General features: G+C 41.2%; 1 protein-coding gene across 2 annotated transcripts; it reads right to left on the bottom strand.

The window, feature by feature from the left end:
• Positions 1 to 2,187: 2,187 nt before the first annotated feature.
• Positions 2,188 to 24,137, bottom strand: SLC26A4 (solute carrier family 26 member 4). 2 transcript variants are annotated; one of them, XM_048945612.1, is made up of 20 exons: positions 23,854 to 24,137; positions 22,747 to 22,886; positions 20,954 to 21,064; positions 19,181 to 19,371; positions 18,557 to 18,721; positions 15,857 to 16,009; positions 15,661 to 15,743; positions 14,565 to 14,712; positions 13,139 to 13,252; positions 12,297 to 12,374; positions 11,966 to 12,061; positions 10,438 to 10,544; positions 9,443 to 9,512; positions 9,035 to 9,127; positions 8,830 to 8,925; positions 7,653 to 7,883; positions 6,216 to 6,270; positions 5,731 to 5,876; positions 4,422 to 4,505; positions 2,188 to 3,797 (listed from the first exon to the last, which is right to left on the bottom strand). In XM_048945612.1, the coding sequence occupies exons 1-20, from the start codon at positions 24,009 to 24,011 to the stop codon at positions 3,774 to 3,776; spliced, it is 2,343 nt and encodes a 780-aa protein (XP_048801569.1). In that variant the 5' UTR covers positions 24,012 to 24,137; the 3' UTR covers positions 2,188 to 3,773. The 2 variants fall into 2 exon arrangements, with proteins under 2 accessions (XP_048801569.1, XP_048801578.1); XM_048945621.1 differs by lacking the exons at positions 20,954 to 21,064; positions 22,747 to 22,886; positions 23,854 to 24,137 and adding an exon at positions 20,474 to 20,931.
• Positions 24,138 to 24,752: the final 615 nt, after the last annotated feature.

Genomic DNA, 24,752 nt, shown 5'->3' with positions numbered 1-24,752 from the left:
GCGGTGGCTGCCGGGATGGCTGCGGGCGGACCGCGGCCCCTGTGGGGGGTGTAGCGCCGCCCGCCCCGCGCATGCGCGCTGCGGAGAGCGGGATCGTCCAATATGGCGGCGGCGTTGGCGTTCGGAGCGGGTGGTGCTTGTCCTGCCGTCCCTGCTGCCCGTACCGTCTCGGCGGGAAGCCCTTCCGTGAGGTGCGGGTGGCTGAGCGCGGGCACAGCTGTCCCGAGGCTGCGAGTCTCCTCTCTGGAGATCTCCATAAGCCGCCTGGCCGTAGCCCTGCGCACCCTGCTCTGGGCGGTGCTCGGCGCTGGGATGCTGCGTCCCTGCAGACACATTTATCGTGACTAAGCTGCAATTTAAGCCTGTTGTTGCTTGTCTTAAGTCCGGGCGTTGCAGGGAAAGGGATATGTGGCTTTCTCTCTGTTTGCTGCTTGGCATACTCAAGGGAAGAGTGCCGCTCATCCCTGCACAGTGAGCCTTATTTCCACGTGGTAACGAATTCACAAAGAGTAAAAAAATGCAGATGCATATAGTGTTTTTCCAATATGCACAATTTTATTTTCTAGTCAGTGGATACAATTGCATTCAATTCACAGCTTTGTAAAACGGTAATAAAATGTATCTCCAAATTTAGTACCTGATATGTAAAGGCTATAGTAATACTCAAAATGTCACCTCATCATTCTACTGGGGAAAAAAAAAACAACACCATATCTAGTTGCATTACTTAGTGTTGTCTGAATTAGTACAAAGTTGTATAGAATTTCAGCTTTAATTGTTTGGGTATCCTTCACCAGATGGATGCACACACAGCACAAGGAAGCACGCAGTCCCTATCCCTCTGACAGAGGTGTCTGAATGCCCTCTGCACGTGTCTTAGTGCTCTGTGTAAATGCAGGCCTTGTGTGGAACACTAATGTTCAGGACAGGTCAAATACTTTGTACCAGATAAACTGAGAACGCTACTATACCTTGAAGAAATACACAGTCCAGGAATGAGAGTACAACAGAATCACAGAATGGCTTGGGTTGGAAGGATCATGAATCTCCAACCCCCCGCATGCTGGGCTGCCAACCTCCACATTTAATACTAGACCAGGCTGTCGTGGGCCCCATCCAACCTGGCCTTGAACACCTCCAGGGTCAGGGCACCCACAACCTCCCTGGGCAGCCTGTTCCAGCACCTCACCACTCTATCTGTAAAGAACTTCCTCCTGATATCCAACCTAAATCTTCCCTCCCTCAACTTAAATCCATTTTCCCTTGTCCTGCTGTTATCTACCCTTTCAAACAGTTGATTCCCCTCCTGTTTATGGGCTCTCTTTAGGTACTGAAAGACTGCAATGAGGTCACCCTGCAGCCTTCTCTTCTCCAGGCTGAACAAGCCCAGCTCCCTCAGTCTGCCTTTGTACGTGAGGTGCTGCAGCCCTCTGATCATCTTTGTGGCCCTCCTCTGGACCCCCTCCAACAGCCCCTGTCTTTCTTGTACTGGGGACCCTAGACACAGTTTTCCAGATGGGGCCTCCCAAGAGCAGAGTAGAGAGGGACAATCACCTCCCTGTCCCTGCTGGCCACCCCTCTTTTGATGGAGCCCAGGATACCATTTGCCTTCTGAGCTGCAGGAACACACTGCTGGCTCATTTTAAGCTTTTCATCCACCAGGACCCCCAGGTCCTTCTCTGCAGGGCTAAAGAAAAGCAGTACAGCTTTAGAAAAGCAATACAGGGCTTCAGAAAAGCAATACAGCCTCTGAGAAATGCTACTGGCCTTGTCCTGCTGCATACACTGGCAATTGTGCTTTATATTCAGGTTAATACAGACTGGGGCCGTGGCCTGACAGAAGCTTTGTCAGTGATGTTGCAGAAGAGCCAAACTCCTTAGTTACACTGCCAGGGAAGGGGGAAGACTGAAGATGGGTAGTGCTAAGAGCACATACTGTCAAGTCTCAGCCTGAGCCTCGGCATTAATGTAAATATGAAGCAAGACTTCCCTCTCAGGAGGTGCAGGTCAGTCTGGCTTGGCTCCTAAGCATGTGCCTAGTTTCAGCTCATGGAGATGCCAGTCTGGCACACAAAGGGCATTTGCCTAACAGTAAATAAAAAGGCATGTTTTCACTGGCTTCGTCTGTAACAGCAGCACCTTTGAGGATCAAACCCCCATTGCATTTGAAATGAAAAATGACACCAATTGTCATTAGAACTGAAGTTTTTTGCATTTATTAGGGAATAAAGATGTCAGTTTGATGCCTCTACCCACTATGTGAGGATCTTGTCCAATTGACTGAAATTTGTAGGTTTTTTTAAAAAGATCTTAATGGAGTTCACTCAGGTCTGTAGGGCAGAATAATGTACTTAGTGCTTAGCTTTTCACCTGAGATTTTCCACTAACCTTACTTGCAGCAAAAATTTTCTCAGTGCAGTATGATATCGGAAAAATTCTCTGATGTTATCAAATAAGGAAATTAACAAATATCAACGTAAATGCCAAGAACTGGGAAGCTTAAATACTGAGGGGACATTATACCTGGACATTTCTTATACTTCTGCTATTATATATTCCCTCATTGTGCAAAGATTTGTCGGTTTTTTTTGTGTTTGTTTTTCCATTAAAAAATAATATAGTGCTAAAATATTAAGGTAGCAGTCCGTTTTCCATCAAACAAATGTTTCTTCATGAAATTACGATCACTGATTTACTGCATATCTATTTTATATAGTTCTAAAATAAGGATTAAAGTTCAACTCCCTTATCTTCTGTGAATTATTGCACTTGTGCATTATGGACTGTTAAATGTCTATACATGTCCTGCAAAAGAACAGCAGCAGTTTGATGCAGAATATTAAAAGAAAAAAATATGCTATATAAAAATAGAATCATTCATTAAACTACTTAAACTTCTATATTTCATAGTTAAAAACCTTTATACTAGGTGACATTTTGACTCTCTTACTTGCATTCAGTAGCATCCATTAAGTAACCCATTAAGTACTTGAGAACTAAGGTTTTCATTGATTCAGTCTGGGTCCCAATCTACCTCTTGATGGAAGATATATAGCCAAAATCATCTGCTGTATATAGTTCATTTTAGGGAAAATCATTAATAGTGGTGCATGATTTGCTACAGTGGGCTTAATACAGAGCTAATGAACCCATATCCAAACATATTTGCTAACGAAGGTTACTGTATTCAAAGTTTTTTTTTGTGGTTCAGTGCAGTTTCCTGTTCTTGTGGCTGTCACCCATTTCAGCTATCCATCACCCTGTAGCAATTTAAGGAACTGCCTGGAAAGAACAATCCAGGTATGCTTTTCAAGATGGTTGCACAAATTTTCTAGAATGGCCAAACCTTGGCCGGCTAGAACTCTCACCCTCTCACTAGACGTTGTGCAAATACATAGCAAAAGGCCTGTGATCCAAAGATCTTCAACTTCTCTTCAACTTCCGAGGGCAGAGCACAAAGCAGCTTTTCTTCCTGTGCACACTGACATAACAACGCAATGCACCTTGTGCCTGACTAGCCCCAGAACTGAATACATTTCATAACAGTCTTCTGATTTTTTTTTTCCAATGTGTCATATGGAAAGTGCTTGCTGAATCAAGGTCCAGAATACTTCAGAGATAGTATTAGCTAAAATTTGGAGAATTCTAGAGATCTGTATCATTCAGACAAAGAATCATTGTTTTCTTCAAGTGCCAAGATTGGTTTCATTGCAGAAAATGCTTGAATAGTACTGGTGCATAAATATTGCAGTGAGACGGTCAGCAGTCCATCTTCATGATGCAAGTCTGCGCATAGCCTAGTGAAACATTGAGAGGGTGGAGAGAAACAGTTAGTTCTGAGCATGCACCACTTTGAAAAATAAGAAGTTTGTGTGTATGTTAACTCCACTGGGACTGTGTTCAATGCAGCCTCACTGAGGGTAACTGTGAAAGGCCTGTTTGAAGCAACTGCCCTTTGACTTGCGTCTGCATTAGACAATTCGGGAAAATGCAGGTTTGAAGACATCTGGTCCTGTGCAACTACAGCTTCCTGTAAAACACTGAATTTATGGAAGAAGATGTCCATTGTGTTCTAGAAGAAATGAATGGGGGAGGCTGCCTGTTATTTTGGGCTTGGATGCCTGAAGCCTTTGTAAGTCCTATGCAGTCCTAGAGGTAGTCCTAAAGTGACAGAGATCGGGAGGTGCTGCACACTATTGTAAACTATAATCTGCTACATCTCAAAAAAAGAAAAAAGCCAACAACTTGAATTCCTCCACTAAGCACTGACATCCAGGTGGCCAGGGTGGGTATTTATTTATGAAGAAGGAGAGCATTGAGGGTTTGGTTCTACAGGCCTAACAGCATGGCTAGTGCTATAAAGGAATAAAACCAGCAGTATTCTATAGATAACAGATACATTCAGATCTAAAAGTCCATACCTCTTCCTGAACATCAAGCTCATCAGCAGGCCGGATTGTTTCTGTGAATTCTATAGGTTCTTTAGATTCTTGCATGAGTGAAATCTTAGTAGAAAGAAGGAAGCATGATGAGTTACATGTTTTCTGTATTACTGACGTTGATTTATTATTCTGAATTATCTCTATATAGCTTCAACAACAGTCTTACAAGTCTGTTGTTCACTGTTCTTTGACAAAGCTGAGAGAAATGTGTATGTTGGAAAGCTTTTGGTAATGTCTCACATATTACTAGTTACAGGTTTGTAAAAATAATACAAGCAGAATCTGTCTCTAACTGCTGTATAGCTCTGTCAAAATGTTAGTCTCTACTGCGCTACAGTAAAAAAGTCTAGATCCTGGATAGTAAGCAAAATTAGCAACAAAAAATAAGGATCTTCTCCTAGTTATTTATCCCTAATGTTGATGTTAGATACCATTTATTTGTAACACTACAATAGGGATTGTTAGGGAAGGAATTGTGGTGCAAAGAAACAAAAACAATATCAGGCTGTTTTCATAATGTAAGGCCACATCTTTAAACATCACAGGATGTTCTGTTTGTCTTGAAAACCAGAACAACTAGAATGCGCAACTAAAATGTACAACTAGAACGTGCACAGAGGAGGGCAGTAGGAATGATCACTATCCTGGAAGAACTGCATACAGTCACACAAAGTAGAATGGGACTCCAACTTTTATGAAGGAGTTATACAAAATTATTAATGGTGCTGGGAAAGAGAATGGGGAAAGGTTATTAATTCCAGTTAACAGTACAGAGATCCAATAGGCTTAAAACAAACACAAGGAAATGTATGTCACATAACACATGTAAAATTACAGGACTCATCTCCACAGGATAGTATCATGCCAAAGTGTGTAAATAGGTTCCAAAAGGACAAGAACCAACACATCAAAGAAAACTCCACCTGTGATGATTAAAAGCAATGGTGCAAATGCAACTTCCAGCTGAGGAAGTTCTTATGCTGCCAGATGGCAGAAGCTAGAAAAGAAGTTTTAGGATGAAGAGCTCTCCTTACATCCTGCTTCTCATGTTCATTTCACTACCAAGATCCTGGGGCTGAGAGACACACACTTTGAGCAGCAAAGTATTCATGTACTACAGAAGCTGTCCAAGTTATTGGATTCTTACTTTTTTTTTTTTTTGTACTACATGTTCTATGTAGTATACAGTTCTATGTCTAGTTTTCATATGCGGCGTGCTGTAAGAGAAATTGCAAGGATGAATGCTAGATGATGGAAGGAAGTGAAATGTACTACTAGATAGCCTTACCTTCTCAAATATGGGATCCTGGTTGTCATTGTATGCCATTTGATTCCGGATGTAGAGCACAGCATCATGGACAGTCAGGAAGAATATGTCTTTTCTGACAATGTCATCAAAGAAGGCACTTCGTTCCAATTGAGATATAAGGTTGTCTGAATTAAAAAAATAAAAATAAAAAAAATTGCAGGTTAATACAATTTGAAGTAATTAAATAAATGTCAAAATACATGGCTGCAGTTATTAGAAATCAAATATGCAGCCAAACAAATAACTGGCCATGTTTTTTACTTTTTAATTACTTACATTTTAATTTCCACATTTTTTTTAAAATCATATTATTCTTTGCATCCCAGAACAGCCCACCATGGTTGTCAGTGTGATAATTCACATTTTTTATTAGAAAAAAACCTGCTTCCACAATCCCATCTAGAGATCCCTTCTCATCCATATTTTATTCTTTGCACAAATGATGGATAGATTTGAAAGTTTACCTTGAGATGAAGCGAAGTACACTCTCACATCAATTCTCTCAAACTCTCTAATAATCTAAAAAGGGTTTGCAACAAAGACACAAGTAAATGAAGTCTGTAAGGACAAAGCACACAGATGTGTATGTATATATTACATATATCAACATCTGTGCACACATGCTTTTCATTTGTTTCTTAGCACCTTCACTCAAAATTTCATGTTTTCTTTATTCACAGTGAAAAGGAATTGCTAAACTTCGTGATACTTTAAGACCTACTAATTAAGTACCTGTTTGCTGACATGGCCAATCTTTGGCTATGTTAGTAAAACCATTCATTTTACACATGCATGCATTGCTGTTTATTATTGAAGTTCTGCTTCTGTTTTCATAATATGAAAAATCATGTCTCTTCAAGTGAGACCCTGTAGGCCTGGGAAACCTTCATTTGCCTTGAGTGATATGATACAGTCTCTCATTGGCACACGCAGTTTTTTTCTTGCAGAGGTTTTCCCTCACATAATGCACCAGATGGACTATTCTTGGTTGAAATGGCCGCTTATGGAAAGAGTTGCATCTGTGGAACCCATAATGTCATTTGTCTCCAAAGCTGGAACTGAAACAAAACTAGGGCTGAACCAAGTCACGCCACATTCCTGAATTCCAGTTGGTTAAAATGCTATGACTGAATGCTACTCCTGGCTCCTTGATGGCAGGTGGGTCTCTGCAAAAAGCATTTTCAGAGGTGATTGCTAATTGCGACAATTTCTGCTTATTGATAATCCAGAATCTTGGTAATCTCATATTTGTTTTACAGATGGGATGAGCAGCCCCATTTAGAACTTGAAGTTAGTGAAATCAGTAATCTGAACACAGAAAGTATAATAAAAGACTAAACAGTCTGGTCCTACAGGTTGTGACTTATCTCTTCACCTCATTTTCCTCTCCCTAAACTAGGAACACCATCATTTTATGACCTCAGACTAATGTGTGAAGATAAACTAATGTTGATGATGCACTCCTGTATCAAATGCAGAAGATACTAAAAAAAAAGATAAATAATAATGATTCCTTCTTTTATAGCTTAAGTAGTATGGGAGAAATAAATCTCGTGGCTAAAAACTAAAAATGATGGTAAGATATTTACTACCTTTGTGTTGAGTGAGTATCATTATGTGCCCAGATTAAAACAGGAGGCATGTGGAAAGAAAATATACCACTAAAATGTCATAATGCGTGCATACAAGGGTCCCACATTTTACAGTACTCATTTTGGAGTACCTGACCATGCAACCTCCAGATTTTTTGTTTTATTTTCACCTGAAGTATGCACATACCAATATTCTACCTGTTCCTAGTTTTAAAGATATTTTTAACAACAGCCTTCTAAAAACAACTCTTGATTTACATACTGCTGGCTAGATTAATTTCCATAGAACATCAGAAATAATGCCCTTACCGTTCTTATTGATCTCACAGCTACAATATCCAAGAAGGTTACTGCTCCAAAATCAAGAATGAGGCTGTGGATGGGCACCTTGGGGATGTTTACTTTGACTGGCAGTTCTGAATTCCAGTCTACTTGGATCTCCACTTCTTTGGTGGGAACTTGAAGATCTTCGTTGTCTTCAGGTTCCTCATCAGTCTCAAAAGCTTCATTATTAATGCCAGGCTCACTGATGATGCCGTTCTAATGTGCAGATAATATGTGAAATATATAATTTAATCACAGAAAAAGGTTTGAGCTTACAGGAAATACTTTTTGTGTGATAACTTCTGCTTCAGGAATGAATGAGACCAATATTGTATCCAAGAATTTAAAAACAAGATAGAGTGAGTGAACTACCTTTTTCTCTGTGCAGTATATTTCCTTTCCTCATTTTTACTGTGTTAACAGAGCATCTTCCTACAAAAAGGCCACTATCAATAATAATGATAGAAAATCTTGGAGCTACTCCCTTCCTCAAAAGTTCTATTTTAATGAAATATTTAAAGACTGGCATACTGAATTCGAATCCAACTTTGAATTAGAATTACCACATATGCTAACACGGCAAAATGACTTGGTCAAAAGTTGGGATGTCACATAACTGAGCATTTAACTTCCATCATGAAGTGGAATACATACAGAAATATTGCATTGTGAACTGAGAGCACTGGCAGCAGAATACTCATTCTCAACTTTTACCTCTGGAGATTTAGAAGGTTACCTGTACCTGTTCACTCCGGCAAGCATTTACCTACAGCAGTGTATATTCAGAGGAGGAGCTGGAAGATTATGTCTACAAGTCACTTTATCCGTGCACAAGAAGCTAGATAATAACACCATGTACAAACAGAAGTGCCAGTGCTTTTTCTGCACAGAGATAATCTGAGGTGGTGAGGGGTGGAGGTAAGATCAGGGAATCTGTCACTTCCTCTGCTGTTAACACTATGACTGTCACAGCTGCCTCCATCTTGTGGTCTGGCAATACGCGTAGTGCTCTGCTAGATGCCCTGCAGCTCCCAGTCTTCCTGATGAAGTGATCAGTCTTCCTTTTCATCTCTATTTTAAAGATGAGTACAGAAGAGCTCTGAAGTAATAAGCTCTAGAAGTAATCCCTTGCAAAAGAGTAGGAGGAAAAAAATAATTTTACCTTAGTAGCTTTTAACTTCCCTTTCTTGATCAGTTTTTGTATCTTCCTCAGTGCTTTGAGTCTCTTATTATACACCCTGACTGCATCAAATCCCACCTACAGAAGAAGGATCAAAACATCAAAATGATTTAATTTCACCTAGCTATAACTCTAAGGAAAACCCAAAGCAGTTAGGTAGCTCCCAAAACCATCACATATCACTTACTGTGGATTTGAGGCTTCTTTTCAGTCCATCGATGTTAGCATAAAAAATTGGACTTGAAAACTTGAGGATCTTCACACCCTCTGGTTCTACAGCCTGTTGCCAAAGAATGCAAGATCAAGCAGCAAAAACTACATTGTGGCTACTAAGAAGCAGTTCAACTGTTTCAACAATTAACTACGCAGGTAATTCACACACACAAAAAATGGGATCCCTTTGCTGATTCCATTTTTAGATGCTTATAGCCCTGCATGCAATATGGACCAACCATCTTGAGCAAGATGAAGAATGTAATGCTGAAAATTATTATCATCAAGCACTCCACTTTCAAATTCAACTTGTCAGTAACTGGCAAGGCACAACTCTGTACTACACTTATAGATTGAAAGGAAGCAACTCAGCATTACTTACACTTTTGTAGTTCTTGACCTTCTTGTAGATGTCTGTGCCAGGAATGTTTCCAAAGCCACCCCATGAAGGACTAACAGAAACAAAAAGATGGTGAAAGTAAACATTATTCTTAGGCATTCAACAGACTGAAGTGATTGCTTCACAAACTGTCACAGACACTTGTATTCTACCTTCTTCTACCAAAATAATAGCTTCCTTTGGAAAGTCTTGTATCTTGGTTTTGTATCACTGTACTTTTCTGAGTTATATGGAAATGTTATTTCTAAAGACGTGGTACTTTCATCTCAGACATTTTTATGTAGATCTGGATGAACGGTTTGTTTCAATTGTTTCCCAAACTAGGAAGATGTATTAAAAGCACCTTATTTTGGTTTGAACGAAAAAAAAAAAAAAAAGAAAAAAAAAGACTGAAAACATGAATTACTTTTTACTCAATGAAAACAACATTTACGTCATCTTCAGATTACTTAAAGCTTGTTGTCCAGTGCTTTTTCTTTGGATTTGCAAACCAAAACAGTTTGCAGCCTCCACCTAAATTTTGTAAAATTGTAGCAAATTTTAAGTTAGTAGATTTTATAACCTACCACTCTGTAGCCACTTTTGGAAGGCTCTACTTTTATGCAGCTGCTGACAGAGCAACTATACTTTGGTACTGCTGTCAATCATACTTTCTGAACTCCAGGCTGAAGGAAAGCAGGTATGTGGTATTTTCAGAAAAAAACCAAAGATCAAGAAAATGTAACGAGATGGTCAAATGAGATTCTGCAAAGCCAACGTTTTTCATCATTCCACTTCCACGTGTTCTTAGAGCAACCACAAACACAGTGTAATTTTTAAATGACAGCACACAAATATTGTTTTGTTCTGAAGATTTCCACTTAAAAATCTTGGTAAGCCCAAGAAGATTTTCTGCCACAAATCCCCTTCCTTTTCAGCACAGTCTTTCTTTTTCATGGTGTAACACTAACGATTATTTCTGATCCTGTGTTACTTACAACTGAACTCTCAGCACAATTGTCAGCAATCCAAACAAAAGGCCAGCAAGTAATCCCAAATCAAGTCCCAGAATGATGGATGCTACACATGTAAAAACCCAGATCATCTGGAGAGGAAATAATAAAGTCCATTAATTATGACATAGTGTTCCTGGTCGCTTTAAAGATTCACTACACCGGACAGTAAGAGTAGCAGAAGAATTTAACCTTGAAAATCATCAGAGCATGCTGGCAATTAGCTGACTTGCTCAGAAAAGTCTTCATCTTCCTCCAAGATACTTATTTCCATCACTATCTTATTAGACATGGTTAGCTTTTAGGAAATTACTTTTAACATACAGACGTTTTTCAAATATTTAGTTAACTCAGTGAAATTAAAGGGGATACCATGAACCATTGCATTTTCTTCTTTCTGATGGCAGCTGTTTTTACTAACCTCACTTTTAAAAATCAGAGATTAGGTGTATAGAGAGGGAAGGGGGCTCCTCAGTGAAGTCCAGGAATCAGAACTGTTCCAAGGAGAGTTATTTCATGCTAGCAGGTTGATAGCACTCTCTAAAGTCTCCAGTGAATATTCGGGCAGAACAGTTGAAGTGCACTCCTCAGTTACTCCCTGCATCACTGCCCAGGCAGAACGTGCAATGGACCTAATCCCACCCAAAGCTGAGTGCACACACTTCTTACTCAAGGAAGTGGGATCTTTTACTTACCAAGAGGACTATTAAATAACTGACCAAATAAATTCAGATTTACCTAAAGCAGGTAGTGCCCAAAGACACCCGAATGTAAAATCTGACTGTAGTAGGGACTGAATACACAAAATACTTTCCATGCAAAATTCTCCTTCCTTGGGAGCCACATTGAGGGGCTGTTTCACAGAAATCCCAGTGGAAGATGTCAGCATGTACCCTGAGGTAAGGTTTGTAGGAAGACTCTGTTCATATATCCCTTTGTACACCAAATGAATCCACTTTCTAGCTTGGATTCTAGGTTGGATTTTCTTGCTACAGCAAAAAAACATATTTTGTAAGGACCATCTGAGGTTATCCAGGCAAGTGGGATACTAAGATAGTAACAAATTAAACATATATGCATGAATGAATAAAATGTCATCTTTTCTGGCCCATTTGAACTGTACAGAGGATCAAAGCAGAATGCTAAAGGTGGCCACCAACCATTCTTATTCTAATTTTCAAGTCCTCTAAACACAAGATTGCTGTAAGCTATGGTAATCGCTATGAAGGACTCATCAGTGCACAGGCTTTCTTGCTGTGGGGTATAGGAAACAAAAAGGATAAAGATAAAAATGTGTAAAACTCTAAAATGGGGATTTTTCACCTGATCTCACGGCACGTATGTTTTGAGGTCACATACAATACTGGTTTGCATTAGCAAATCTAAAGTTTCCTGACGCTAATGCTACAAAATTCTGTTGATGTAGTAGTTAGGAGAATGTTAGGTGACACTAAAAGGTGAAAGAAAAAGATATAAGAACGTTAGGGGGAAAAGAAAAAATTAGCTGACTTACAGCATCTACTTTATTCTGTTTCCACAGGCGGGGAACATCAAACACTTGCATGAACATCCCTTTCAAGTTAGCTATGACTACAGCTGCCAGCACAGACTGTGAAGAAAAATGGTGAAAATGTGTTATTCAGAAGCAAAGATGCTTATTAAGATATTTTAATCTTCTTTCAGTTTTCTGTTTACAAAGTGTTCATCATTCTGCACTGCAAACCTGAACCTCCTCTGTAATCAATCAGCACAACATCTAACAGGGCTGTTATCCTGTCCATTGAAGCTAAGCGTTCGGATCTGATCAGTGCTGGTGGCTATGCTGCAGAGAACAAATACAGTACCTTTTGTAAGGGCTCCAGCAATTTCCCCAGGGCAACAATGGCAATCAAAACAATTCCAGCTGAGATTATACCAGCAACCTGTGGAGGACAGAGTGTTTATAGGAGATGAGCACATTAAGATCGTATTTTATGTTTCCAGGATTACAGAGTACTTGTTCCTAGGGCACACAAGTAGTTGGACATTACATTTCTTTAGGAACAAGGAGACCTGCCAAAATGCTACTGTGTTTAGGCATACATGGGCAATCATTACACAGTTCAGCTAACACAGAGGGAATTCAATTAAGCAGGTAGTGCAAACAGCTGCACACAAGGTAGTAGCTCTTGAGGGGGTTGAGTTGCACGGAGAGATTAAAGGAGCAGAGTCTGCGTGTCAGCTGGAAGTGGAGCTGCTGGATATCCTGCACTTCTCCATTGCTAAATAAGTGTGAGGGCTCTGTCAAAGGAGGAGCACACAGAATATCAGAAAGACGGCATGTGGGCAGATACAGCAGGGCTGCTCAGGCAAACATACAGGGGCTTAAGTATTTCACAGGCATCTGGGAGAGGACTTCCTCATGCTGAATTCCAGATGGGACAAACTCAGCACCTTAACTGGTAATGAAATTCTGGGGCATTACGCTTGGAGGATTTTGGACCCCTAATGTCAATCTTCCTATGTAAAACTTGATTGCCCTCTTCTGGCAGAGCTACCAAAAATGATGCAGGACCAGAGCACGATCTGCTAGCTGAGATACCTGGGGCATTTTACGTGCCAGCGTTGCAACCATTTTAGGATTATTTTCATCCCCATACAATATTAAACTCACCTGGGCACAGTACTAGTAAGAAGAAGTCATTACCTGAGTCTTTCCACCAGTACTTTCTTGGACTGCAGTCCGTGAAAGAGCAGTAGTTGCAACAAAACAAGAAAAGGCACCAGAAAAAATGTTGCTGATCCCAAAGGCAATAAACTCCTGAAATGTAATTAGGTGATACTGTAAATAACGATTCCTGAAGCTGCTTTTGCAATGGAGAATGACAGTAGTTTTTGCAATAGTTATAAAGTGGGTAGCACTGAAATATTGAGAAGAGTCTAGATCAGTGTCTGCTGTTAAACACTGACACAAATTTCTCTTCTGCCAGTTTAACCACATGTGTTTAGAAACCAACACAAGACATCAGTATGCTCCCCTTCATATCAGCATAGCTTAGAATAAAGGCTTTTACAGCTTATTTCCAACAATGCTAGCAAAAGTAACATTGCTAACAACTACTTTAGCATAATTACATCAACAAAAAGGACTAGTATAAATTTAACTCTGAAGTATCACATTCTACACAAGTGATTTTAATCAGTGCAACAGTCTGAGTTTAGACAAGCCTTTAATTAACACAAAACATTGTATTATTAGTGGAACTAATCAGGAGCTTAAAAAAAAAATAAAAAATCCACAACACAGTTTCACTGAAAACTTCTAGTTGAGCCAGAAGTTTTTCCTTCTGAACATCCCAAAGAACTCATGCTGAGTCCCAGGCAGCGTTCTCATAAGTTTGCCCCAGGGTCACAGATGCTGGCACCTACCAATGCTGGTTGTTCTGCTCAAGTGACAAGGACCCTGGGAGCTTTATGTCCTGGGATCCGGGCCATTCCTCTGCTGGGAAATGAGGCACTTGGGAGCTGCCTGCAATCCCATGTAATTGACAGAAATGCTGTTTCCACCAAGCTGAGAGAATCACAGGAGCCTTCCACTCACAACAAATGTTTAAAAATATAATTTAAGATTTGATTTTGACTCTCTCCCTATTTTTCTCTAAAATAAAGCTTTCCGTAAGCTCTAATTATAAGAGCAGGATTATAAAGTCACATTCTTTGATAGAACAGACTGAGATGATGCAGACCTACTCCTGTGTAACAGCTGTGTTCTCCATGAGAATGCTAGAAATACAGTTCCCACCACTTGCAGATCTTAACAATCTTTGAATCCATTGAGACAAAATAAACACTGGCACATAGTAGTACCAGACTGTCCTTCAATATGATTTTACTACCTGCTTTTATGATGCTATGTTAACTTATCCAATTCACATAAGCTATTTGTCCATCATTCACAACTAAGCCTAGCCTTTTGTATCTGAAAAATTCATAGCTTTTGGGTTTGTTTTTTTCAGCTATTGAAGAATTTCTGCCATCAGACTATACATTTCTTGGAAAAATACTTCTTTGGCACTTACGTTACTGTGAAACTTGCATTGCCCACATTCACAAACCAGTTTGGTTGTACGTACCTGGTTTCCATTAATGGCATAGTCATACTTGGTTGCATATACTTTCCCCACAGAAACCGCAATAGCATAAGCAACAATAGCAATAGAAAAGGAGGATGCTATCATCTGGGAAAACATGCTGACATCTGGAGCTTCAGGAGGCAAAAATCTAGCATTTAGAAAACACGTTAGTATTATCAACTTTGATCTAATTATGTTCTTAGTAAAGTCTGAGGTAGAGGCACGCAGGTTGCTTATAATATGAAGTGTAGTGTTTCAAGTTAATAAACAGGTGGAAACAGCCCACTGACATACAGAACACGCTTATCTAGTTCATCATAGCCAAAATCCTGATTCTTTTTCTCAGCAACAAAGCTCCCATTGTTCTCAGCATGAGAACATGATAGCAAAGTGAAAAAGTACATTTCTGAAGAATGGAATAAAGGAAATACTGAATGATATGATGAATTACATAAATATGTTAATGACACTTCATATTGTTGTTAACATACTTCAACGGAAGACCTCAAAAACATTTTATCCCCTACTGCGTTTCCACAAATTTTAATTAATCAAGGCCTGAATACCAAATGGAATGTGAAGGTTACTACTGTGAAATGCTCTGAATCTTTCAAGTGAAAGTCTCTACCAGTGTAATCCTCAGTATACTTGCTCCTATGACTATGTAAGTGACAATATTGATTGGGATAACAGCATGAATATGAACTACAGTGGACTAACTCAGGTTTATTAGCAATTTAATCTACAGAGAAATAGAATTTCATTGTTTAAAATCCTTTAAATTATTTGTTCTGTTTTCTATACACCTATATTCACTTCAGGAACACAAAACAACTAATTCTTAGACAAACCTCATGAATCAGGTGAACATTTCTAAGCCTATTTTACAGAGGAAGAAGAAGTAGGCAGCTTAATTAGGTGACATGAATGACAGGGCCAGAATTAAAACTCAGGACATCTCCAGAAGCTGCTCCAGGAATCTGAGTTCCAAATTCAGATTACAGCTTTCAGTATCTCTTTTATATCTTCTATCTTATCACTGTCATTGTTAGCCAATTAAAATAATACCTATGTCCCAAAAAACAAAGGCACTCACCCTCTTGGAATGTTCTTAACAATGCCTGCATTATATTTTTTTTCCAAGTCGGCAGCATATGAAATGCCAGTGGCTACTATTGTCTGTAATCAAACAAAACGAGTTTTAATACTTAAAAAGGTCTTGTTGTTCTGTAGCCAGTCCCACCTATTTCAGCTACTGTCAGTTTGGTTTTTTTTAGTGCTCCTTTGCTTACCACAATAACTTCTATTGGTATCGGTATAGGAATCTTGTGTTTGAATCGGTCGTTTATTTCTTTAACTACCACGCAGACAAAAATGGTGAGCAGTCCAGCAATAAGATCTGCAATGTTGGTGGTACCAATGTTTTCAAACGTTTCAACGAGAGTCTGAAAAATAAAAGTTACAACATGTGCACTTGAAATATGTGAAAACACACCAACACTCACAAGGCAGCCCAGGCAGATGGGGTTTTGGAGGAGGTCAAATGTTGCCTGCTCCCTTGCTCAAGCCTGGAGGAACTTGAGGATGACTTTGTCTGATGAACTATCAAACTGCTACACAATTAGTGGCTGGATGTTGTGGTGTTTTTAACAGAAAAGATGTGAACTGGGCTTCTGCTTCCTGTTCTTTAGAAAACTAAGGCTTAATAGCAAAAGCTAAACCCTACCTGTGTTTTACCTCTATCTTAGAGGAAAGATAGGAAGATCTGTAATTTCCTCCCTTTACAAAAAGCAAAAGATCTTCTCTATTCAATTGAGAGCAAAACTCTAATTGCTGAAATGCCCAGTGCATAGAGCGTGCATTACAAATTCCCAGTCTTCATTACTGACACCCAGGCAATGAGCATGGCAGCGTGGATCCCACCCGGCTGCGGCAAGTCCTGCATTTGAGAAAAGTGGTTGCAAAGCCTCACCTTGTGGTGTGTTAACCCTGTTCCCAACAGAAGTCAGCTCCAGGCTGGAGCACTCGCAGCTGCAGAATGACAGGCAGCTCCCTCATCTACCCTTCCTATGTCCTTGCTTGGTCCCATTGTTTATAGCAAACAGCAGTCTGCGAAGCTGACATTTATGGCTGTACAGTGTTTATACAAACACACAAAAAAGTATTACTTCTAAGTGTACAGAGAAAACAGGAAGGGCTGATCAGAGAAAACACACCAATTGGAGGTTCTCCCATCTATCACCTCTCTGCTCCTAGGAGGTGATTCTCACTCGGCACTTGCTTCCAAGAAAATTTGACTATTCTATGCACAGTGAAGAACTATCTGGTGGAAAAAAGGTTCCAAATAGACTTCTTGCCTCCTGGCAAAGGGAGGACTGCAGCTGCGGTACCACTTCCATCACAATAAAAACTCCTTGGTTTGAAATAAAACACTGAAGTGCATAACTAGCTATGTTTTCTAAGCTAAAGGAGAACCCTTCCTGAAGCAATGAATCAGATGTCTCTTTTTTTGAGTGGCTGAAACCACTTTTTGCCTGTTGTAGTGCTTACCACTAATCCCATTCTTATTACATGTCTGCCTCTGCCATATTTTACAGGGAAACAAGGGGCTCCTAGCTGGAGGTTATGAATTCTGCCAATGTCAGATGCTCAGTGCTGCAATTTGTTACACACCACTGCTGAGGCAGGTCCGAGACTTGCTGAAGCTGACATAACAAGTCTCTGATTAAGCAGACCAGAAATCACGATTTATTTGCTCTGCACACATCTGCAAACACTTCCACCCGGCTCACCTACTAGAATGCAGAAGCCCCGAGCTTCAGCGTAAAAAGTCAGCACTCCACACAGGCTTGCAGGAACTGCAAGAGCCATGTAATTCTTTTTCAAAAGCACTTTCTACTAGATGCACCAACCTTCAACAACCATTACACAAAAAAAACAACAACAAATAGAGAGAAAAACTGGCTGGATCAATTGTCCATCATTGTGTGTGTTGTACTGTGTCTTATCTAATTTTCTATTGCTTGAGGGAAGAGTTTTCCATGGTTAAAAGGCCCATAAAATAATATCTTTTTCTTGCAAATGCTCCACCAGATTTTTTTTTCTAAATATTTTTCTTGTTATTTGCAATCACATTCAGACTATTTTTACCAATATAGATATCTAACACACTTTTTCTTGCCTGGTTTGTCTGAACAGAAATATAAAATCTGCCAGTAACTTCTCTGTTCTACAGCAGTCTCTTTTAGAAGTCTGTTATTCTAATGCAAAGAGCTATGGAAGATGTAAAATACTGTGCACCTGAACAGCTTAACGGCGAAGTCAGTGAAAGAACTCTCAATAATTTCCCTGGGGAAGGAGATGACTCTGTAATACGAGAACCTCCAGGAGTTCAGTATTCCTGTAACACGGCCAAAACGTTTCTCCATTTGATCATTTCCTCTAAGATTAACAAATGGAGTTGTGACAAGTTTTAGCCTCACCTTAGCTAACCAGCAGGTACCTGGCCACGGGGTGCAAATCCACATCCTTCTGTAGATAGTCACAGATATGTCAACACGAAATGGAAAAAGATGCCTTTGACCAGGATGGTTTAAGAGGCTTGGGACTAGTCAGCTTTGGGAGCTTCCCATTAAGACAAGAGGCACGGGCTGGCAGGGAAACAGCCTCCAGAAGTGATAACGCAGAGAAGAAAAACTGTTTTGCTGCATAATTATTTTTAAATTTTATGTGAAAGAGAATGCTCTGCCTGAAATAGACTATGACGTGACAATTAGCCTTTTATGATCTGGGAAAGCAAGACAACGGCTCTTGAGAGCCACACAGCTATAAATGAACACCTGCAGATCTTCCTGAGAGTGAGTGAGAACTAAATGGATGCCCCACAGTTATATAGATACAAGAAGCACTCCTGTATGAAACGGAAGCAGAAGATAAATAATTATGCAAAACTTCTGGCACAAACCCAAAACAAATTATAAGGGTATACTTACATATATTATGGAAAGGACACCATTATAGTTTTTAGTTGAAACATTTAAGACTATTTTCAACTGTGATACGAACACTTGAAAAGCAGCTGCAGTTGTGAATCCCCCAACTAGTGGATCTCCGAGGTACCTCACAATGAAACCAATCTGAAAAACTCCAAATGCCACCTGGAAAAATCATGAAGAGTAACAGCTTGCTAAGCAATAAGATCTAAACTATTATTTGGTAATATCTTAAGTTTTGCTCTTTTATTTTTGTTGAGGTAGTCTTAAGAGCATCTTCCCCCACTGAAGATTAATGTAGCTTAACATCGGGCCATCCAGGGAAAGAGAGGACACCTGAAGAGCTGTGTGAAAGGACGCTCCATTTAGTTTCATGCAGGTCTGTTGGTCTCCAATCACAATGCTATTCTGCTGTTTGTGCTCCCCATCATGCTGCCACCAACTTTGCTCACGGTAAGAAGAATAAAATCCCAAAAGCTCTCCACAGTTTGAGAAGTCTTTCCCTCATTTATGTGTTTTACTACAGGAAAAAGACTCACTGCCATGGCATGTACTTCAGTGGTGTATGTTCTCCCATTAAAATTAAAGCAGTATCAATTTGTGTCCTCAAGACAACTATTTTACCTGTAAAATTCCAACCAGAAATGTGAGGGTGCTGGCAATCAGCACTCTCTGGGCATCTCTGGAGTCAGTGTCTATCAGTGTCTCAGTATCATTAGTCCCTGTAGCATTACTGCCATCTATGAGAAAATTGTCATCAGGGGCCATGCTCAATACAACTGATCCCACCATCAAACTGACTACAGGGAATGGACCTGTAATGACAAACAGAACATACTGAAGTTTAATATGCATCAAAAGGAAGCAGTTATCAGACTAGGCAAGAAAATTCTAAATCAGAAATATAATTTAATATTTTAACTGGGGTACATTACTCCATAGGAGGAAGAGGAGGAAGAAAGGGCCAGAATCCACAGCACTGCAAAAACGACACAGAGATACAATTCCATCCTGAACAAAACTGTTATACACAGAGGTTCAGTTTCGTGTTTTGCTTAAGCCAATTTAGGGGTATAGCAAGGCAAAACAGGGTGGCATATCCTGACCATCTCCCTTGTATCTGCATCAGCAGTTCTGTGGCCCAGCACCACTCACAAGAGAAACTTATCCATCTGAAAACAACGTTTTGATTCACTCTTTTTTTCAGACACAGATAGGTTCAGCTGAATGAATGCACTGGTGCAGATTGCCACATGGCTGCATGGTCAGGAATCCAGCACAACAGTGGTGGCAGGAACAGACACTGGGGGAAAAGATTGCCCTTTTTGGCAGTAGTTTGGTATTACATCGGCTTAAGATGACTGAAACTATACTTTGGGCAAGATGCAGAGATAGTAAATGATCATCATGTCAGCAAAACACAATCTAAAAGCAATCAGATTTGCCGTAGTTTTTACTAAAATTATACAGAAAAGGAAAACATCATAAAATGTCTTAAAGAAGGATAAGTTAATTTTACAGATAAAGAAAAGTACACTTGACAAGTAAGCATACTGGAGAAAGTATAAAAACAAGTGGAAAACGTAGGAAGTAGAGATGTTAACATAAGTAGAGAAAAGAGTTCAGAGCTGGAGAGCAGAGGTGATCTGGTGGGTGGAAGACAGAAAGTAGAGACAACATGCAGATGTATTTGATTCCACAGAGAAGAAAGTTAATGAGAAACCATAATATCGTGCCAAAGCTTTGTGAGAGAAAAACAATCCAGCATTGGTGGATGTGAATGAGGTAAGGCTCTATTTGTTAGAGGGGAGAAAAAGACAATTCGGTGGTCGAGCTGTAACATATATTTTAAAAATGAGAACTGACAGAGAAGAAATATTTTAGAGAAAGTATTCAGAAGGAATCAATGAGGTTTACCCATAGCCTTGATGTGAGGACCTAGAGCGAGGCTGGAGTAGAAACACAGGTTCTGGGTCTCCGCGACAGGCAAGAAGGTGATACTGTCCACAGTGATCAAAAAGGATGTAGCAAGGAAGGCTTGTGGAGAAGACTAAGAGATCTGTTTTAGCCATCTTGAGCTTTAGCTGATAGACTAAATGTCTCTTCTTACTGCCCAATGAGGCAGACTTTATCCTGTAATTTCTGGCATAGTGTAGCCAAAGACAAGATTTAAACTTCAGCATAAATGCAAGCAAAAGGCATGCGTTGGCACAACTGAAGTTAGCTGTCTGTACAGAGAAGAAATAAGTCTTAAGTCCCCGAAGCCCACCAATATTAATATTCAGCACAACCAATATGGTTTAGAAAGTATCTGTCTTATATGAAATAGTAATATTCACAGTAAGAATTAACATCTTGTAGTAGTTAATTTACTGTAACTTGAACATATGTGGTTACCAACTGATATGTGTCTTGATGTTCCCAGGAAAAAGTATGTCAGGATGGGGAAAAAGGCAGAATAGAGGCCATATCCAACGGGAACTGCCACCAGTAAAGCATATGCCAAACCTGAAATGATACGTGAACAAAATACCACACTTAAAATCACTCAGCAAACTACTGTCTTGTCTAGAATGGACTTTCAGGAGGATTTGTTCCGTTTATCCAGGGACAAATTAGAATGTTTTTTGATCTGTAAATCAGTTGCAGATACGCACGTAAGTACCAGTGACTGTAAATGACTGTACATCCCACATTAGTACTTAGATGAGTTACTACTGAAAGATGTGCCCATATCTGCATAAGTGGCATAAAGCATTGTCTCAAATGTGAAGTTCAAGCAGTCTGCCTTTGAGAAAAAAGTGAGAAACTGAAATGTTCAATTTATAGACAGAATTTTCAAGCACATGCTTTAAATTATTGTACTATATCAATAATGATTCAGGACATTCACCCATCTGAAAATCAGGCCTTTTTCTTTTTGTCAGGTATCAGTTCATGAACTTAATGACCAAAAACAAATCACCCAAATTTAAGAGTTTTGATCCTCTGATCTTCTCACTTTGTAAACTCAAGCAACTTTCCAACTTCAACACAGCAAGAGAAGAAAAGAAGGATGTTATCAGTATCAAGTCCTTTCGCTCCTATTGCAGACTGTAATATTCTGTATTGATAACACAAAACCATGGCAGAGCTCAAAAAGGCTGAAGACCTGGTTGTGCTGCTAGGCGGGTGGGAGGTCTACAAGTGACATTTAAAACTGCTGGAAGTTAGGGATTTGGGGCATTTTAGGATCCCAAAAGCCTCTTTTTTTTTTGCAACCATTTTGGTCAGTTTTCCCAGTATCTGATGATTTGGTATTTCAGAATTATAACATTTATATTTTTAAATCACAGAGTTTGTACCACTCCTTGTCTGCCTTTCTAGCATGCTCCAAGGTAAGAGGCAGTAAGGAGTACTTGCATTTGGCAATGAAGCAAAGTACTTTTTCTTTATTCCAGTGTAGTCTCTCCAATCTTTGCCTACTTGTGTAAGCACCCAATTTCCACTGAGGGAAAATGTGAGATCAACACAGTTAACTTCACCTGCCCCAGTCCTGAAGAATTGTCAGCAACGCCGAGTTGAAAGAAATGAATCTGCTGGCTGACAGCAGGGTTACAGCTAGACCTGCTTATGAGAAGGGCACCATGTTAAGCCCGACTTTACTATCATAGTTTCACAAATTACTGCTTATTTCTGCCACTTTTCTACTTGTCCATCTGCTGAATGCTTCTCTTGTAAACCATGTACTGTAAATATCCATCAAGTTTATCACTTCTTAAATGTGAATACAGCACCGCGTACCTCAGTGAGGACTGTTTTCTTGCAGACACCCAAACAATCCTGTAAGTAACATTTCAAAGGAAAGCACACATCAAGACTGCACTATTTGGGGGGAATAATTCGGTTTTCATAGGCAGCTGCAGAAGAACTACAGGCTCATGACCTAACTGATCCATCACAACATAATTAAAATTATCAAAATATTTGAAAAAATGTTCTTTGAGTAAAAAAGATGGGGTAAAAGAAGTTAATTACATCTTGATAGCATATCAAAGGAAGTTCAGATCTTCTAGCCAGGCAGAGAAAAAAGGGCTAAATCAAAAGCTTTAATTATTTATTGATAATACCTAATATCTAGTATTAAATAACAAGTCTCAGATTTGTAATTCCATCTGCGTAACATCAGAGAGCCGTGCGTGAGGGCGTACCTTGCAGGGTGGCAACAAGGCCAGTGCTGACCCCTGAGATGATGTCATTGACCAACCACTCCTTCAACCGGTAGTTGGGAAGCCACTCCAGGATGGGCAGGAAGGACTTGGTGATCCTGAAGGCCTTTTTTCTTGAACAGCTGTGAGAAAACAAGTTATGCACAGACTGCATGGAGCTGCAGTCTGAAAGGAACCAAAGAAGAATGACAGAAAGACACCCTGACAGAAAGCATCCAAGAAAGTTCATAGAAGCATAGGGTCATTTGAGTTGGAAAGGATCCTTAAAGGTCATCTGGTCCAACTCCTGTGCAGTGAACAGGGACACCTACAGCTCGATCAGGTGCTCAGAGCTGTGTCAGAACCCAGAGCCTGACACTGAATATCTCCAAGGACTGGGCATCTGCTACCTCTCTGGGCAGCCTGTTCCAGTGCCTCACCAACTCACTGTAAAAAAATTTTGTATGCAACCTAAATCTCCCCTCTTTTAGTTTGAAACCATTTCCCCCTGTCTACCACCACAGACCTTGCTACAGAGTCTGTCCCCTTCTTTCCTATGTCCCCCATTAGATACTAAAAGGCTGCTCTCAGGTCACCTCACAGCCTTCTCTTCTGCAGGCTGAGCAGCCCCAGCTCTCCGCCCATCCTCACAGGGTGGTGTTCCATCCCTTGGACCATTTCTGTGGCCCTCGAGTTCTGACAGAAAGCAACCAATAAATCTTTGACATAAAACGACCCAGAAAGTCCTGACACAAAGTAGTTGCAGAAGCTGTGACAGAAAACAACCAAGAAAGTTTTTCTGAGAAAAAGCAACCAAGAAAGCCCTGAGAGAAACCGACAGGAAAAAAAAACAAACAAGAGGGGCTATACATGCTTTACTATTCATGCTTCAGGAGCCAGAGGTGGTTTCTTCCAGGACGAGGCACCTGTCGGTGCCCCAAACTCCTTGGGAAGCGCCGCGTGCGGCTGTGCCCACGCGCGTCGGTGCGAAGAGAAGCTGAGCCGCGCAGTCGGACGCCGGCAGCACCGCGCCGCTCCTGCGGTCCCCCTCGAGGCTCCCACAGCTCCCGGACCCGCGGAGGAGCGCGGCCGCCGCCCGCCCACACCCACCTGCAGACCGCCCGCGCCCGCTCAAGGAGCGTGGGAGGCGGCGGCGGCGGCAGCCGCTCGTTCTCCTCCTGGAAGCCCGCCTCGCTGTAGATGGGCCGCGCCACCACGTAGTGGCTGAGCTCCACCAGCGGCTCCTCCGCCCGCACGCCCGCTGCCATGGCCCCGCCTGAGGTGGCGGACGAGCGGATCCCGCTCCCGCTCCGGCACCCCCTGGTGGCACGGCTCGGCGCGCGGCCCGGCCCCGCGGTGCGGCGCTGTCCGCGTCCTGAAGCGACGAGGCCCCACCGCCGCCTCCACACGCGGCATTTATACGGCCGGGAGCGTTTATTTATGGGGAGACACGGACTGCCGGCTCCGGGCCGACCCGGGTGACGCCTCCGTCCGCCCCCGGGCTTTGCCCTGCCCCGGGCCGGCGCTCCCCGGAGCGGCCCTCCCAGCCCCGCGGCTCCTCTGTCCCGTCGGGGAGGAGGCTGCATTTCAAAGCGCTCGCCCGGCGGGCTTGCGGCCCCGGGAGCTGCTCTCTGAACGTCACCAGCTGCAAGCAGACGTGGTTCAGAACCCATAGGGTCTTCGAGTCACACCTGCAGCCGCAGATGGTGGCTGCGGTTTCTGGTTTGCTCGAGGGGATCGGAGAGAATGAGCTCCTGGGTGGTCCTGCTGTAACTTTGGCTTAGAGATAAGACGGGCTGAAAAAGTCAGACCTGCTAAGCACTGCGAGCTACGCCAGCAGCTGCTCTGTGTTAGGTGTGCAGGACAACCCAATAAACATCTTGCGGTTGTAAAGTGAAGTGTGTGTCCTCGTAGAATCATCACAGAATGGTTTGGATTGGAAGGGACCTTTGAAGCCCCCCAACTCCAACCCCTGCCATGGGCTGGCTGCCCCCCACCAGCTCAGGCTG

This window comes from Lagopus muta, chromosome 1, assembly GCF_023343835.1.
Source record: "Lagopus muta isolate bLagMut1 chromosome 1, bLagMut1 primary, whole genome shotgun sequence".
Classification (NCBI taxonomy): Eukaryota; Metazoa; Chordata; class Aves; order Galliformes; family Phasianidae; genus Lagopus; species Lagopus muta.
The sequence above is the reverse complement of the archived record's forward strand: the minus strand, read 5'-3'. Positions and strand labels throughout refer to the sequence as shown.

Coding starts and splice junctions, on each gene's coding strand:
- SLC26A4 (XM_048945612.1), bottom strand. CDS start 24,011: ATGGCAGCGGGCGTGCGGGCGGAGGAGCCGCTGGTGGAGCTCAGCCAC. Junction 8,926..9,034: donor AAAGAAGCCTCAAATCCACA/GTAAGTGATATG, acceptor CTTCTTCTGTAG/GTGGGATTTGATGCAGTCAG. Junction 7,884..8,829: donor GGAAGTTAAAAGCTACTAAG/GTAAAATTATTT, acceptor TCTGCACATTAG/AACGGCATCATCAGTGAGCC.